The sequence below is a fragment of the Pseudophryne corroboree genome, chromosome 6 (genome assembly GCF_028390025.1).
Source record: "Pseudophryne corroboree isolate aPseCor3 chromosome 6, aPseCor3.hap2, whole genome shotgun sequence".
Classification (NCBI taxonomy): Eukaryota; Metazoa; Chordata; class Amphibia; order Anura; family Myobatrachidae; genus Pseudophryne; species Pseudophryne corroboree.
In genome coordinates, this window is record NC_086449.1 from 837,517,043 (window position 1) to 837,535,464 (window position 18,422).

An 18,422-nucleotide genomic window follows, 5' to 3' on the forward strand; every position below is an offset into this window, starting at 1 on the left:
TCTAGTATGGGGCATGCTACCTACTACCGGAATGCCTAGTATAGGGCATGCTACCTACTACCGGAATACCTAGTATAGGGCATGCTGCCTACTACTGGAATGTCTAGTATAGGGCATGCTGCCTACTACTGGAATGTCTAGTATAGGGCATGCTACCTACTACCGGAATGCCTAGTATAGGGCATGCTACCTACTACCGGAATGCCTAGTATAGGGCATGCTACCTACTACCGGAATACCTAGTATAGGGCATGCTGCCTACTACTGGAATGTCTAGTATAGGGCATGCTGCCTACTACTGGAATGTCTAGTATAGGGCAAGCTACCTACTACCAGAATGTCTAGTATAGGGCATGCTGCATACTACCGGAATGTCCAGTATAGGGCATGCTACCTACTACCGGAATGTCTAGTATAGTTCATGCAACCTACTACCAGAATGCTTAGTATAGGGCATGCTAGCTACTACCAGAATGTCTAGTATAGGGCATGCTAGCTACTACCGGAATGTCTAGTATAGGCAGAGCCGGCCATAGGCATAGGCAAACTAGGCAATTGCCTAGGGCATTTGATATGCCTAGGGACATCAGCAGCTTCTGCTGATTAAAATGATGTGCAGCATTGTCTATATTCTGTGTGTAGCATTTCTTATGCAGATACAGCCACAGTCTCACACAGTATATAGGCAAGCTACATATTAGTTTAATCAGCAGAAGCTGCTTGGGCATCCTAGCCATATAGCAATGCCAATAAGATGCATTTTCATAAAAAAAAGGTGTGCCCAACGTTAGCATTTTAGGCAAGATTTATTAGGACACATCTGTATCCAAGCAGAAGCAGAGGTCACAGTGTTAGTGGCAGTGTGAATGCTGTGTGCATGTGAGTGGGTTGGTTGTGCAGTAGTGTTTGGAATATGTGTAAGGAGCATTATGTGTGTCATGTAAAAATGCATTAATAATGTGCAACATTTGTGTAAGTGGCACTATGTGTGTCATTATGTGTATAAGGGCATTAATAATGTGCGGCATATGTGTAACAGGGTACTACTGTATGTGTGTCATTATGCGTATAGGGGCACTAATAATGTGCAGCAAATGTGTAGGGGGCACTATGTGTGTCATTATGTGTATAGGGGCACTAATAATGTGCAGCAAATGTGTAGGGGGCACTATGTTTGTCATTATGTGTATAAGGGCATTAATAATGTGCGGCATATGTGTAAGGGACATTATGTGTAAAAGGGCATTAATAAAGGTTGTCATAATGTGTAAGGCGCATTATGTTTATAAGGACATTAATAATGTGTCTCATATGTGTAAAGGGCATTACTGTGTGGAATGTGTAGAAATGCATTACTAATGTGTGGCATTATGTGTATAAGGTGCTCTACTATGTGGTGTTGCATATAGAAAGGGCACTACTGTGTCGTCTAATGTGAATAAAGAGCAATAGTGTGTGGTGTAATGTGAATAAGGAGCAATTCAGTGTGATGTAATGTGAATAAGGGGCTCTACTGTGAGGAGTAACATTTTTAAGGTGAAGTGATACTACTGTGGGATGTAACATTAATTATGGACACTATTGCATGATAAAATGTGAATAAAGTTGCAGTACTATGTAGCGTAATTGGAATTGGGGTTACTATTGTGTGGCCATGCCCCTTGCCAGCAAAAACACACCCCTTTTTGGGCTGTGTGCCAAATGTGTGAACTATTCCTATTTAAAATATAGGGAGTACAAACACCAAAATAAGGACTGCTATGGATGAGGGGTGATGGTGCTGGGAAAGGGGTGCAAGGTCAGAGTCAGAACCAGCGGTGGTGCTAGGGGGCACCAGCCAAAATCTTGCCTAGGGCATCCTATTGGTTAGGGCCGGCTCTGAGTATAGGTCATGCTGCCTACTAGTGGAATGTCTAGTATAGGGCATGCTACCTACTACCGGAATGCCTAGCATGCTGCCTACTACTGGAATGTCTAGTATAGGGCATGCTGCCTACTACTGGAATGTCTAGTATAGGGCATGCTACCTACTACCGGAATGCCTAGCATGCTGCCTACTACTGGAATGTCTAGTATAGGGCATGCTGCCTACTACTGGAATGTCTAGTATAGGGCATGCTGCCTACTACTGGAATGTCTAGTATAGGGCATGCTACCTACTACCGGAATGCCTAGCATGCTGCCTACTACTGGAATGTCTAGTATAGGGCATGCTGCCTACTACTGGAATGTCTAGTATAGGGCATGCTACCTACTACCGGAATGCCTAGCATGCTGCCTACTACCGGAATACCTAGTATAGGGCATGCTGCCTACTACTGGAATGTCTAGTACAGGGCATGCTACCTACTACCGGAATGCCTAGCATGCTGCCTACTACCGGAATACCTAGTATAGGGCATGCTACCTACTACTGGAATGTCTAGTATAGGGCATGCTGCCTACTACCGGAATACCTAGTATAGGGCATGCTGCCTACTACTGGAATGTCTAGTATAGGGCATGCTACCTACTACCGAAATGCCTAGTATAGGGCATGCTACATACTATCGGAATGCATAGTATAGGTCATGCAATCTACTTCCGGAATGACTAGTATAGGGCATGCTGCCTACTACTGAAATACCTAGTATAGGGCATGCTGCCTACTACCGGAATTCCTAGTATAGGGCATGCTGCCTACTACCAGAATGCCTAGTATAGGGCATGCTACCTACTACCGGAATGCCTCGTATAGGGCATGCGGCCTACTACTGGAATGTCTAGTATAGGGCATGCTACCTACTACCAGAATGCCTAGTATAGGGCATGCTGCATACTACCGGAATACCTAGTATAGGGCATGCTGCCTACTACCAGAATGCCTAGTATAGGGCATGCTGCCTACTACCGGAATGTCTAGTATAGGGCATGCTGCATACTACCGGAATGTCCAGTATAGGGCATGCTACCTACTACTGGAATGTCTAGTATAGGGCATGCTGCATACTACCGGAATGTCCAGTATAGGGCATGCTACCTACTACTGGAATGTCTAGTATAGGGCATGCTACCTACTACCGGAATGTCTAGTATAGTTCATGCTACCTACTACCGGAATGCTTAGTATAGGGCATGCTAGCTACTACCAGAATGTCTAGTATAGGGCATGCTACCTACTACCGGAATGTCTAGTATAGGGCATGCTGCCTACTACCGGAATGTCTAGTATAGGGCATGCTACCTACTACCGGAATATCTAGTACAGTTCATGCTACCTACTACCAGAATGCTTAGTATAGGGCATGCTAGCTTCTACCAGAATGTCTAGTATAGGGCATGCTACCTACTACCGGAATGCCTAGTATAGGACATGCTACCTACTACCGGAATATCTAGTACAGTTCATGCTACCTACTACCAGAATGCCTAGTATAGGGCATGCTAGCTACTACCAGAATGTCTAGTATAGGGCATGCTACCTACTACCGGAATGTCTAGTATAGTTCATGCAACCTACTACCAGAATGCTTAGTATAGGGCATGCTAGCTACTACCAGAATGTCTTGTATAGGGCATGCTACCTACTACCAGAATGTCTAGTATAGGGCATGCTACCTACTACCGGAATGCCTAGTATAGGGCATGCTACCTACTACCGGAATATCTAGTACAGTTCATGCTACCTACTACCAGAATGCTTAGTATAGGGCATGCTACCTACTACCAGAATGTCTAGTATAGGGCATGCTACCTACTACCGGAATGCCTAGTATAGGGCATGCTACCTACTACCAGAATGACTAGTATAGGGCATGCTACCTACTACCGGAATGCCTAGTATAGGGCATGCTACCTACTACCAGAATGACTAGTATAGGGCATGCTACCTACTACCGGAATGCCTAGTATAGGGCATGCTACCTACTACCAGAATGTCTAGTATAGGGCATGCTACCTACTACCGGAATGCCTAATATAGGGCATGCTACCTACTACCAGAATGACTAGTATAGGGCATGCTACCTACTACCGGAATGCCTAGTATAGGGCATGCTACCTACTACCAGAATGACTAGTATAGGGCATGCTGCCTACTACCAGAATGACTAGTATAGGTCATGCTACCTACTACCGGAATGCCTAGTATAGGGCATGCTACCTACTACCAGAATGACTAGTATAAGGCATGCTGCCTACTACCGGAATGTCTAGTATAGGGCATGCTACCTACTACAGGAATGCCTAGTATAGGGCATGCTTCCTACTACTGGAATGTCTAGTATAGGGCATGCTACCTACTACCGGAATGACTAGTATAGGGCATGCTGCCTACTACCAGAATGTCTAGTATAGGGCATGCTACCTACTACCGGAATGCCTAGTATAGGGCATGCTACCTACTACCAGAATGACTAGTATAGTGCATGCTACCTACTACCGGAATGCCTAGTATAGGGCATGCTACCTACTACCAGAATGACTAGTATAGGGCATGCTACCTACTACCGGAATGCCTAGTATAGGGCATGCTACCTACTACCAGAATGACTAGTATAGGGAATGCTACCTACTACCGGAATGTCTAGTATAGGGCATGCTACCTACTACTGGAATGCCTAGTATAGGGCATGCTACCTACTACCAGAATGACTAGTATAAGGCATGCTGCCTACTACCGGAATGTCTAGTATAGGGCATGCTGCCTACTACCGGAATGACTAGTATAGGGCATGTTGCCTACTACCAGAATGACTAGTATAGGGCATGTTACCTACTACCGGAATGTCTAGTATAGGGCATGCTGCCTACTACCAGAATGACTAGTATAGGGCATGCTGCCTACTACCGGAATGTCTAGTATAGGGCATGCTACCTACTACCAGAATGTCTAGTATAGGGCATGCTACCTACTACCAGAATGTCTAGTATAGGGCATGCTACCTACTACCAGAATGACTAGTATAGGGCATGCTACCTACTACAAGAATGACTAGTATAGGGCATGCTACCTACTACAAGAATGACTAGTATAGGGCATGCTACCTACTACCAGAATGACTAGTATAGGGCATGCTGCCTACTACCAGAATGTCTAGTATAGGGCATGCTGCCTACTACCAGAATGACTAGTATAGGGCATGCTACCTACTACCGGAATGACTAGTATAGGGCATGCTACCTACTACCAGAATGACTAGTATAGGGCATGCTACCTACTACCAGAATGACTAGTATAGGGCATGCTACCTACTACCAGAATGACTAGTATAGGGCATGCTGCCTACTACCGGAATGTCTATTATAGGGCATGCTGCCTACTTCCGGAATGTCTAGTATAGGGCATGCTGCCTACTACCGGAATGACTAGTATAGGGCATTTTACCTACTACCAGAATGACTAGTATAGGGCATGATGACTACTACCAGAATGTCTAGTGTAGGGCTTGCTACCTACTACCAGAATGTCTAGTATAGGGCATGATGACTACTACCAGAATGTCTAGTGTAGGGCATGCTGCCTACTACTGGAATGCCTAGTATAGGTCATGCTGCCTACTACCGGAATGACTAGTTTTGGGCATGCTGCCTACTACCGGAATTACTTGTATAGGGCATGCTGCCTTCTACCGGATTTAGGAGGTTCTCCCAGATTTCCAGAAGAGTAGACCAGCCGTCCATCTTTACTGTGGAAGAGCGCAGACTGTGGGAGAGCAATGATGTGAAACGGATCACCACTTTCCCCAGACATCCCACTAGGTCCTCCCCTCCAGGAAATGGCAGAAGAACTAGGTCAGTTTGGTATAGGGACATATAAATATAGTTTTATACCTTGCCTCTGTGCATGCTGTACTGCCACTCTGTAAAAACAAAAAGGAACTCAAGTGCGGTGTAACTCAGACGTATGTGCAGATAAAATACCGCTCCACTGCGTCCAACATTGTCGCTGCGTCCGACTTACAAACAGGCCCTATATACATTTTCTTCATTCTATAGGTGCATATTCTACATATTCAGCTGTTATAAATTTAATATCTGCATGTCCTCTCGTAACATCTCTCTCTCTCTCTCTCTCTCTCTCTCTGCTCTGCCAGTGATCGGCAAAATCCAATATGTTGGACAATCTTGATTCACCTAAAGCGGTACCTGTAAAAAAGAAAATATTGTTATTAATATAATGTTTACACTCTTTTGAGTGAATGTGGAAAAGGAGGTGGCCGACAACACTTTATTTCTACTGAATGTCCATGAATTCCTACCTTTCCCTGTGCTTAACTTCGGTGCCGTGGAGAACACTGATTGCGGGGACCGCCGGGTGCCAATTGAGAAGCCGCTGGACGCCGCTGTGAGCACTGCGGCTCTGATGTTGTTCGTCCGCAGCTGTGTGTAGTTGGCGGTGCTGGCGGTACTTACGAGTCCCGCTGAGTCCAGGGCTGGCAGCGTTTGCGTGTCCCGCTGTGTCTTTCAAGATGTGCTCCGGCGTGATGTTATTACCAGCTTAAGTTGCAGCGGGTGTTGAATTCTGCTTGTGTTGCGGCTATTGTAGGGTTTTCCTCCTTGGAGTGTAAATGATGATCTCCAACGCGTTTCATGCACTTCAATGCACTTTTTCGAGGAGTGAAGTAAAAACTTCACTCCTCGAAAAAGTGCATTGAAGTGCATGAAACGCACTTCAGAATTCAACACCCGCTGCAACTTAAGCTGGTAATAACATCACGCCGGAGCACATCTTGGAGGACACAGCGGGACACGCAAACGCTGCCAGCCCTGGACTCAATTGGACCGCCAGCACCGCCAACTACCAACAGCCGCGGACGAACAACATCAGAGCCGCAGTGCTCACAGCGGCGTCCAGCGGCTTCTCAATTGGCACCCGGCGGTCCCCGCAATCAGTGTTCTCCACGGCACCGAAGTTAAGCACAGGGAAAGGTAGGAATTCATGGACATTCAGTAGAAATAAAGTGTTGTCGGCCACCTCCTTTTCCACATTCACTCAAAAGAGTGTAAACATTATATTAATAACACTATTTTCTTTTTTACAGCTACCGCTTTATATTTATATTCATATTTATATTTTAATAATTATCACATGTATTTTTTTTTATCTAACATCCCTAGCGCTTTCTTTTAAACATTACAAAAATCAATTCTAAGAAAGCAGCTCAATCCCTTAGCGCAGGCAATTAAATATATCCGAATCTTGATTCACCGATTCTGACCCAAAAATGATTGGAATCAGCAAGTCATTGATTTTTAATATGTTGTGCGTATTTTGCCAATCACCGGAAGACATTGGGGAATTGGGGATTTGCGCTATTGATGTATGAACGCTGTACTCAGGAATAAATTTGATTACTGTCATTACATATGAGAGGTATCGGCGCTGTCTGGCCGCATCTGATGGGAAGCACAAAGCTGATCTGAGCTGTAACGGCGATACAATATAACAGCTCCTATACAGATATAAAAGTAAATCATGATGTATTGCCAGTCTTACCGCTTCATGATGAAATGGGGTAACACAGTTATGCAGCCCCCCAGGAACATGACCACACAACCGATACTTATCATTCGGGGACGATGTAGCTTTGCACCAAAGTAGCTGACAAAGGTGATCACCAATATATTTCCTGTAACAAAGGATTATACTGAGTGAGCTATAAATGTCCTTGTTCCCTGCTGCTCTTAGAACATCCTTACATATTACTAAAGCCAATCTCTGTGTCTTTCATCCTGTACAGTATATCATCACAGCACCACAGCATGTTATGTATCTGTGAACCAGACTGTGCTGATTACAACCTAATTATGGATAATTTGGCAAAGCCATGAGCCATACCCCCAGAAAACTTTTACAAAAAGAGCTCATGATTGGGTGCGCTGTGGGTGTGTTTACTTGGTCCAGGGGTTGACTTTAGAAGGGTGGGGGAGTGGACTATTTTGTCTGGATTCTGCCCCTGTAGGTGTTTATAGGTAGGGTGAGCTCTATCCAAAAATGTCAAGTTACTGCGGTCAAAATAGTTTCCTCTAAAATCATGTTCCATAAATCAGCGAGGGGCTATTGCTTGTTGGTGAATGAGACAGGTGTACTTCATGGGTCTCCTCTCTATCGCCCCCAGTGGTGGGGCACTCAGGGGGGAGCAGACAGCCCTTTTTATAGTCCAGTAAGAAGTTGGCTAGACTATCTATCTGGGGCACCCTGAGTACTGTTATCATTCGGGGGTCCCTGTACCACAAGCACTGCTGTAAGCCAGTAATAATCCCAGTATATACCTTACCGATATCAAAGCTGCTGTCAATCACACCAACAAGCGAGGAGGGAATGTTGAACCTTCTTTCGATCTGCGTGATCATACTCCGAGCGTAGGAGAAGGCCACGTTTTTGGTGACGTAAGATAAGGACAAGGCGAAAATGAACACCTGCAATGACAAGAACAGTTCTATGTATACAGAGTGTAAGCTTGCGAGCAGGGCCCTCCTACCTCTATGTCTGTCTGTTTTTACCCAGTTTTGTTCTATTACTGTTGTTCTAATTGTAAAGCGCAACGGAATATGCTGCGCTATATAAGAAACTGTTAATAAATCAAATAAATATGTATCAGGCAGTAAATGAAATGCGTCCTGCAGGCGACGGCGGCTCTACCACTATCACAGGAGGCACAGCGGCTCCAGACATGAGTTACTTTATCTTCCTTCACTTTATCTCTCCAAGCTTTGATAAATCTCCCCAGGTGGCATCTCAGAGCCTCTTCAGCTGAGTAATGGTATTAATGGCACGAGCCCCCCTGAACCTTATTGCCTCATATAATAGCCACAGAGCCACTAGCTGGTTGCATCAGGTCTAACCTAAATATTAAGGGCTAGAGGTGGGAGGTGACAACCACAAATGGTCACTCCACGCACAGCTGTCTCCCAATGTGGTATAAATTCCTCACTTCATACTCAGCTATCTCATGATGTATAATATAGCTCATCCGTTACATACTAAACCCAGATATAATGTCCTGTGCTGGATAAAACAAATGAAATATTTTGTCACTTCTAAGTTTCAACCTCTCTGAAGCTTCTAACACTGTGGACGACCCTCTCCTCCTGCAAATCCTTAACTCTCCTGGTCAGCGTGATACTCAGGGACGGTTCTTGGCCTTGTGGCGCCCTGGACAAAGTATTGGAGCGTGGCTTCAAATGGGGTCGTGGTCAGTTATGCCCCCATTTGTGCCCCCTGTAGCGCCGCTGAAATAAAAAATAAAATAAAAAAATATATACTTACTATCCCCGTTCCTGATCCAGACTGCTGCAAACCTCCTCCGCCCGCGCCGCGCCGCTCTTCTCCTCACCTCTCCTCGATCTATGGGAGAGACGTTATTACGTCTCTCCCATAGCACAGCGTAGACACTAGAGGTCAATTATGACCCCTAGTGTCTGTGCCACTATGCTGTGCGGTGCGCGATGACGTCATCGCGCACCGCACAGCAAAGGTCCTCTCCATGAAGGGAAACTAGACGCTACGGTCTAGTTTCCCTTCATGGAGAGTACCTTTGCTATGTGGTGCGCGATGACGTCATCGCGCACCGCACAACAAGGTCCTCTCCATGAAGGGAAACTAGATGCTACGCATCTGGTTCCCTTCAAAGCGGGCACTGCGGGGGCCACAGCGGGGCACTGCGGGGGGCACAGTGGCGGATCTTGCCATGAAGGCGGCGCCCCGGGCAAAAGTCCTGCTTGCCCGTGGCAAGATCCGCTACTGGTGACACTGCCCTCTCTTGACTGTCCTCCTACCTCTCTGACCGTTCCTTCTCTGTCTCCTCTCATGACTCCACCTCCCCCTCACTTCTACTAACAGTAGGTGTCCCCCAAGGCTCTGTTCTTGGTCCTCTCCTTATCTCTCTATACATCCTCTATAGGTGAACTCATTACCTCTTTTGACCTCCAATACCATCTCTATGCTGATGACACTCAGACCAACCTTTACTCCACTGATCTCTCCCCTGCTCTCCTCACTCGTATCTCCAACTGTCACTCTGCTATCTCCTCCTGGATGTCCCAGCGCTTTCTTAAACTTAACATGTCTAAGACCGAGCTGATCATCTTCCCTCCCTCCCGCATAACCTCACCTCCCGCAATCTCATTATCTATAGATGGCACTACTGTCTCCTCTAGTCCCCAAGTGCGCTGTCTTGGAGTAATCCTTGACTCCTCCCTCTCCTTCACCCCACACATTCAGCACCTCTCACAGTCCTGCTGTTCTCATCTCAGAAACATTTCCAGGATCAGACCTTTTCTGACCCAAAATGCTACTAAGGGGTCTATTTATTAAGCCTTAGATGGAGATACAGTACCAGCCAACCAGCTCCTAACTGTCATGTCACAGACTGGGTTTGGAAAATGATGGTTAGGAGCTGGTACTTTATCTCCATCCAATGATTAGTAAATAGACCCCTAAGGCCCTTATCCACCCACTAGTCATCTCCACTGTAATCTCCTCCTAACTGGCCTCTCTGACACTTACCTCTCTCCACTCCAATCTATCCTCAGTGCTGCTGCCCGGCTCATCTTCCTCACCAAACGCACTACGTCCACCTCTCCTCTCTTACTAGACCTTCCCTGGCTCCACTTCCCCTTCCAAATCCATTTCAAGCTTCTCACACTCACCTACAAAGCCCTCACCCACTCCTCTCCCATCTACATCTCTGACCTTATCTCCCTTCACACTCCCACCTGCCCACCCACTTTACTCCACAAATAAATGCCGCCTCTCCTAACTACAGATCTCTTCCTTCCAATCCCACCTCCAAGATTTCTCACGTGTTGCTCCCTACCTTTGGAACTCGCTCCGTCCCCCCGTCCCCGTCCCCCCCACACACACTCTCCACGTCTCTGCAGACCTTCAAACGGGCTCTCAAGACATACTACTTCACCAAATCTCATCCTAACCCTCTGTTCCACGCTCACTGTCTACCCCCTCTGTGTCACCCCTGTCTGTCTGCCCCTCCCCTTTAGAATGTAGGCTCTCATAAGCAGGGTCCTCAATCCTCATGTGTTTTCCTTCTCTTTCTTAGACTATCTTCTACTCCATATTCCCTATGACGACACCTAGCCCTCGGCTTCTGCCATCCTGCTGCTTGTCTCAGTGTCCTGTCCCCACATGGGAATTGTCTATTTACCTTTACTGCATTGTCTTGTACTGTAAGTTGCTGCGGAACCCATATAAATATATAATAATTGCAATGATTGGAGCTATGCTATTAGGCATTGATAGAAAATATATACAAGTGCTGCGCTTGAAGTGAGCTTGGTTAATTGCTACTTGGTGAAAATATAAATATAAAGGTGTCTGCTCCAATCAATCAACAGCTCACACGGAACTTGCTAATAAACAAATTTAATAATACACATAAAAATAAAATGAAATAAAATAAAAGACAATTATAAAAACAAATGTTTAAAACTAGCTCAAGCACACTGATACATTTGCTGTATGGATCACTGAAATGAAAGTTTGTAAATAGTGTCACTTTAATGTTGCCACAAAGGACCTAATTGTGGTCTCTTTGTATCAATAGGGACTGATAAGTAGCAGTTCGTACAGCCTGTTGGAGAATAAATGAAACAAACTCTTGTGCCTCTAGGCTACTGGCGTCCCAGTGCAGAGGAGAAGCCGCTGATTATAATTACCCGTCCTGCGGGAAATGTAGTGATGCGGCACAAGAGGTACCGGAGCAGCTGCCGTGCGTCTGCCGTTGGCACTAGCAAAGTGCAGATGGTAAGATCTAGGCAAGCCGGTCGTAATGCTGCAGTAATACGCTGGGCTGGCGTTCCGGTTGGAAATTCTCCACGGCTGATCGAGCAGATTCAAGGAGCACCACTGCGGGTGAGAATGACTGGCAACACTCAGTGCGTCCGTGAGCTATGTGAAGGAGTGACGTCAACGCGTTTCGTCCCGTATCCCGCTATTAGGCATTACCATACCAGGACATACTGCCCCCACCAGCATGATACATATATTATGTCGTAGATTAGGCTCTGTGCAGGTATCCCGGCTACTTACATGGAGTTTGGAGACGCGGCATCGCTTCTGCGCAGGGACTGGAGTTTGTGTCACCATTATCTTCTACTTCAGACTAATACTGTTTTATTCTCCCTTCTGCAAAACGAAAAAGACAAAAGTTGAATAATAACATATAGCCACAGTATCACCGTTCAATCAGTGACATATAGAGACTGAGACCACGACTGCTCTGTGTGTGCCGCATCCTCCAGCTGTGCTAATGGGGACCAGTCACCCCGCCCACTGCGATCCATGCTATGTCCAATCACCACCAAGTCATGTGACTGTATTGTACAGAGGGTGTTGGTCCAAATGTCCAGATCCTATAAGGTAAGGACAGCTGGCTCATGGGCGTTTTAATAGAGGAGGAGGCCCGTGTTCAGCCCCCTCCTCTCTGCCCGGAGCGCTGTAGAGTCTGAGCTCTAGACGGCTCAGACTCTACTGCCCATGTGTAGATCTCCGGGAAAATGGTGCAGCGGCCATTTTCCTTGAGATTTCTCTACTGCGCATGCTCAGAACTCCGTGAAAATGGGCGCTGAGCCATCTTCACTGTGTTCTAACAGCACTGTGGATGCCGGCGCTGGACTTCGGAGGGGAGAGTATTTTAAAAATGTGCGCAGTGTGTGCGGTGAGGGCCCCCCTAGACTCAGGGGCCCATGTGCACCGTACTCACTGCACCCATTATAGAAACGCCAGTGAGCTGGCTGCAAGCTGTGTAAGAGGGAACTGAGGGTGCAGTGAGAAGTAAAAGAGCAATACTCTAATGGCTAGGCTGCTGCACCCTCTCATTACAACTCTACGCCAAGTGCACCAGGCTCCAGCTGTGCCCCAGTGATCAGGGAATCTGAATCTAATCTTCTTGTGACCAAATTTAAGGTTGAAATGACTGAGGGTGCAGAGTGCTCAGAGTAGCAGCACGCTGGGGTGACACCAGTGGCTCAGAGTAGTGGCACGCTGGGGTGACACCAGTGGCCCAGAGTAGCAGCACGCTGGGGTGATACCAATGGCTCAGAGTAGCAGCACGCTGGGGTGACACCAGTGGCTCAGAGTAGTGGCACGCTGGGGTGACACCAGTGGCCCAGAGTAGCAGCACGCTGGGGTGACACCAGTGGCTCAGAGTAGTGGCACGCTGGGGTGACACCAGTGGCCCAGAGTAGCAGCACGCTGGGGTGACACCAGTGGCTCAGAGCAGCGGCACGCTGGGGTGACACCAGTGGCTCAGAGCAGCGGCACGCTGGGGTGACACCAGTGGCTCAGAGTAGCAGCACGCTGGGGTGACACCAGTGGCTCAGAGTAGCAGCACGCTGGGGTGACACCAGTGGCCCAGAGTAGCAGCACGCTGGGGTGACACCAGTGGCTCAGAGCAGCAGCACGCTGGGGTGACACCAGTGGCCCAGAGTAGCAGCACGCTGGGGTGACACCAGTGGCTCAGAGTAGCAGCACGCTGGGGTGACACCAGTGGCTCAGAGCAGCGGCACGCTGCGGTGACACCAGTGGCTCAGAGTAGCAGCACGCTGGGGTGACACCAGTGGCTCAGAGTAGCAGCACGCTGGGGTGACACCAGTGGCTCAGAGCAGCGGCACGCTGGGGTGACACCAGTGGCTCAGAGTAGCAGCACGCTGGGGTGACACCAGTGGCTCAGAGTAGCAGCACGCTGGGGTGACACCAGTGGCTCAGAGCAGCAGCACGCTGGGGTGATACCAGTGGCTCAGAGCAGCGGCACGCTGGGGTGACACCAGTGGCTCAGAGTAGCAGCACGCTGGGGTGACACCAGTGGCTCAGAGTAGCAGCACGCTGGGGTGACACCAGTGGCTCAGAGCAGCGGCACGCTGGGGTGACACCAGTGGCTCAGAGTATCGGCACGCTGGGGTGACACCAGTGGCTCAGAGTAGCAGCACGCTGGGGTGACACCAGTGGCTCAGAGTAGCAGCACGCTGGGGTGACACCAGTGGCTCAGAGCAGCGGCACGCTGGGGTGACACCAGTGGCTCAGAGTAGCAGCACGCTGGGGTGACACCAGTGGCTCAGAGTAGCAGCACGCTGGGGTGACACCAGTGGCTCAGAGCAGCAGCACGCTGGGGTGATACCAGTGGCTCAGAGCAGCGGCACGCTGGGGTGACACCAGTGGCTCAGAGTAGCAGCACGCTGGGGTGACACCAGTGGCTCAGAGTAGCAGCACGCTGGGGTGACACCAGTGGCTCAGAGCAGCGGCACGCTGGGGTGACACCAGTGGCTCAGAGTATCGGCACGCTGGGGTGACACCAGTGGCTCAGAGTAGCAGCACGCTGGGGTGACACCAGTGGCTCAGAGTAGCGGCACGCTGGGGTGACACCAGTGGATCAGAGCAGTGGCACGCTGGGGTGACACCAGTGGCTCAGAGCAGTGACACGCTGGGGTGACACCAGTGGCTCAGAGCAGCAGCACGCTGGGGTGACACCAGTGGATCAGAGCAGCGGCACGCTGGGGTGATACCAGTGGCTCAGAGCAGCGGCACGCTGGGGTGACACCAGTGGCTCAGAGTAGCGGCACGCTACGGTGACACCAGTGGCTCAGAGTAGCGGCACGCTACGGTGACACCAGTGGCTCAGAGTAGCGGCACGCTAGAATGCATCTCAGTTGCAATGCAACGCATAGAGACACCGTGCTATGCAGCCACATATCTCAAAGTTGGCTTAAGGGCCGTTTGAGCGGCTTATGTGCACCAACACATAGGTGGTGCAGTGCAGCCAGCACTGGCACTGACTGCACCCCTGCCCCCCTGTAAGCAGCACTGCACCACCTATTATACTTCTGGCCCAGGCAGGATGGGCGCTTCTTTCAGCTCAAACGCCCCCTCAGACCATGCCACACTGACTCATTGAGGATGAGGGCAAGGGAGGGAGGGGCCTCAGGGGAGGGAGGATTAACTAGTATAATCCACCAATGGCTGCCTGAAAGAAGTTCAGGTCAGTCAGCTGAGCAGGAAGCAGCAAGGCAGCCCTTTCTCTGCCTTCATTCAGATATCAGTCTTTCCTGTGGGGGCAAATGTGTGTGGGATTTTTTTCTTGTGGGGGCCAGAGTTGTTTTTTTTTCCTGTGTTGGCCAATCTGTGTGGGGTTTTTCTCTGTGGGGGACAATGTGTGTTTTTTTTCCTTGTTAGGGCCAGTGTGTTTGGGGGTTTTGCTCTGTTGGTTATAATCTGTGTTGGGTTTTTCCCAGTGGGGGTCAGTGTAAATGGGTTTATTCCCTGTGTGGACCAGTGTGTGTTGTTGCTTTTTCCTGTGGGCACCAATGTGTGTGTGGGATTTTTGCTTGTGGGAGCCAATGTGTGCTTGGATTGTTCCCTGTACAGGCCAATGCGTGTGAGGGGCTTCTCCCTGTGGGGGCCAATATGTGTGGGGCTTAGCCGTGTGAGAACCAATGTGTGTGTGTGTGTGTGTGTGTGGGTGTTTTTCCCCTATGTGGACCAATACGTGTGTGTATTTTCCCTGTGGGGGCCAATGTGCCTTATTCAGACCCTATCGCAGATGGGCGAAGATCGAAAACAGACACTTTTGCATGGGGGGATGGAGTGTCACGAGAAATGTAGGCGTGTCATAGTTGTTTTAGAGGCCAGCCGATGATGCCACCTGCATTTCCTGCGATCAGAAGCATGGTGGTGGTGCGCCTGCATGCCTAGCCATGCGTCTTCTCTCGGGTGCAGCTCTCTGGAGTGTAAATAGATTTCCTTGTGAAAGAAAAGTGCAAGTTCCCTCTTCAACAATCACGATCGTATTTGTAGCACCGCGCACAGAAGCCTGTCTGCGCTGTGTTTATATGGGATCCGGTCTCTAGGTCGACAGTAACTAGGTCAACACTGTCTAGGTCGACCACTATTGGTCGACAGGGTTTCTAGATCGACAGGGTCTCCAGGTCGACGTGTTCTAGGTCGACAGATCAAAAGGTCGACATGAGTTGTTCACAATTTATTTATTGTTTAGAACTTTTTCATACTTAACGATCCACGCGGACTACGATTGGGAATAGTAACCTGTGCTGAGAGCAGCTGTAGCGAAGCGAGATATGCGAGGGGACGCGGTGTACTAATTGGGGTCCCCGATCACTGTACAGAGAAAATTACACCAAAAAAAACTAAAAATCTCATGTCAACCTTTTGACCTGTCGACCTAGAAATCCTATCTCCCTGGCATCCCTGTCGACTTAGTGACTGTCGACCTTTCATACCACACCCGATTAGATGTAGGGGCAATCCTGTACCTCGGAAGCATCTGTTACATCATTCCTCAGAGTCGCTGCTGCTCCACGGAACCGAATACTACAGTATGTTCTCTAGGGGGAAGAATCAGCGGGAGCTAATAAGGGAAGTCATTCCTTTTTGGGGCACGCTTATATAGTATTTATGATTCTAGAAGTGATTATACAGAGTAACACATATAGACAGTCCCTGTACCCCCATATTTTAAAAAGAAGTGAAATAAATTATGTTTTAAACTAAATAAACGTTTCTATAACCATGAATATAAGAGTTCCCTCATCAGCCCAGGCTTATTCCTCTCCCTAGAGCTTGCAGCGCGCCTGACCTACACTGTGACTGACAACGCAGCCTGCAGCCCCCTGCCCACCCACTCTCTCTGCAAGAGACCATCGGACCAAACATCGATAGTCAGCTACAGAAAGAATCACAGATTAGGCCAGTAAGAAAATGGTTAAATGTAAAATTAAAAATGTGTGCCCCCCCCCCCCCACACACACACACACACACACTCCCAAATAAATAAATAAAAATCCATAACAAGCTCCAGACCTCTCAAACTGGCCTCCCGAGGTGGTGGGTGTGGGGTTAATGGTTAATTAAGAATGAATAATATAGTTTTTTACAGGTGGCCTACAAGTCCCAGCAAGCCTTCCACAGCATGATGGCACTTGTAGAACCAGAAGTGCCAGCATGCCGGGACATCAGTCTGCCTGTAAAAAAAATATTACAATAAAGACAAGACACACACTCCGAATGTTGTAATTATTTATTTACTAATAAACCCTCCCCGCACATTCCTCATTCACCAGCGTAATACTTACACCATCCCGGGAAGGACTCTCCGTTCCAAGGCACCCAGGGCTTCTTGGCAGAACAGCAAACGGAACAGACCCTAAAGCACTGTCCTTGTACACTGTGTACAGAACCGCAACAAAATATCAGGTCGCTCCAGGACACTGCCACAGAAATGAATAGGGAGGCGCTGATTGGCTGAGAGCGGACGCTGCATTAGTAACTGTTCCCGCTTCCTTCCATCCTGCACAGAAGAGGAGCGATGCAAGGACTGGGAGCAGTAACTGCTGAACAAGGGATGTGTCAGCCAGAGATTTATTTCATAAATGATTACAACATTTGGCGTGTGTGTGTCTTGTGTTCATTTTCACATTTTTATTTACTGGTGGACTACAAGCACCAGCAGGCACTTAATGCCCGGAAATGCTGTTACTTGTGGTTGTACAAGTACCATCATGCAGGGCAGACTTGCTGGGACTTGTAGGACACCTTTAAAAAACAACATTATTAACTCTTAATTAGAGGTGAGCGGTTCAGATTACTTGGAGCCACTCTGAACTTCCGGGATCTGAGTCGCTCCGAGCCGCAGCTCATGTGTGCCTGCAGATCAAGACAAAACATCATCCTGCCGGCGTTGGATTCTTGCGAGTTTTGGGTTCAATATATGGGAGCCGCGGCTGGCATTTGGCGCCATTTCACTCCAGTCACGCTGCTGTATGCTGCGCTGTGCACTGCGGATCCATCCTAGTGACTGTGCGGAAAACAATGCTGTGACTGTGTCCATAAGGGGCTGTGCTGATGTCACTGTGTCCATCTATGGGGCTGTGCTGCTGACACTGTGTCCATAAGGGACTGTGCAGCTGTCACTGCATCCATCTAAAGGGCTGTGCTGCTGACACTGTGTCCATCTGAGGGGCTGTGCTGCTGTTACTGTGTCCATCTAAGGGGCTCTGCTGCTGTCACTGTGTACATAAGGGGCTGTGCAGCTGTCACTGTGTCCATAAGGGGCTGTGCTGCTGTCACTGTGTCCATCTAAGGGGCTGTGCTGCTATCACTGTGTCCATCTACGGGGTTGTGCTGCTGTCACTGTGTCCATCTAAGGGGCTGTGCTGCTGTCATTGTGTCATTCTAAGGGGCTGTGCTGCTGTCACTGTGTCCCATCTAGGGCTGTGCTGCTGTCACTGTGTCCATCTAAGGGGCTGTGCTGCTATCACTGTGTCCATAAGGGGCTGTCCTGCTGTCACTGTGTCCATCTAAGGGGCTGTGCTGCTGTCATTGTGTCATTCTAAGGTGCTGTGCTGCTGTCACTGTGTCCATAAGAGGCTGTGCTGCTGACACTGTCCATCTAAGGGGCTGTGCTGCTGTCACT

At 48.6% G+C, this 18,422-nt stretch overlaps 1 protein-coding gene across 4 annotated transcripts in view; it reads right to left on the reverse strand.

The window, feature by feature from the left end:
* LOC134933874 (solute carrier organic anion transporter family member 1A2-like) overlaps positions 1-18,422 on the reverse strand; it is a 279,409-nt gene that overhangs the window by 99,502 nt on the left and 161,485 nt on the right. For 3 of the 4 annotated variants that reach the window (XR_010179767.1, XM_063929413.1, XM_063929411.1), the window contains exons 1-4: positions 17,083-17,190; positions 12,029-12,124; positions 8,259-8,400; positions 7,478-7,610 (exon numbers count right to left, since the gene is read on the reverse strand). Coding sequence is in view for 3 of the 4 variants with exons in the window: in XM_063929413.1 (XP_063785483.1) it covers positions 7,478-7,610; positions 8,259-8,400; positions 12,029-12,085 (332 nt within the window). In the remaining variant the exon portion in view is untranslated. Of the gene's footprint in view, positions 1-7,477; positions 7,611-8,258; positions 8,401-12,028; positions 12,125-17,082; positions 17,191-18,422 lie in introns of those variants that run through there. The other variant, XM_063929412.1, reaches the window with a different exon arrangement.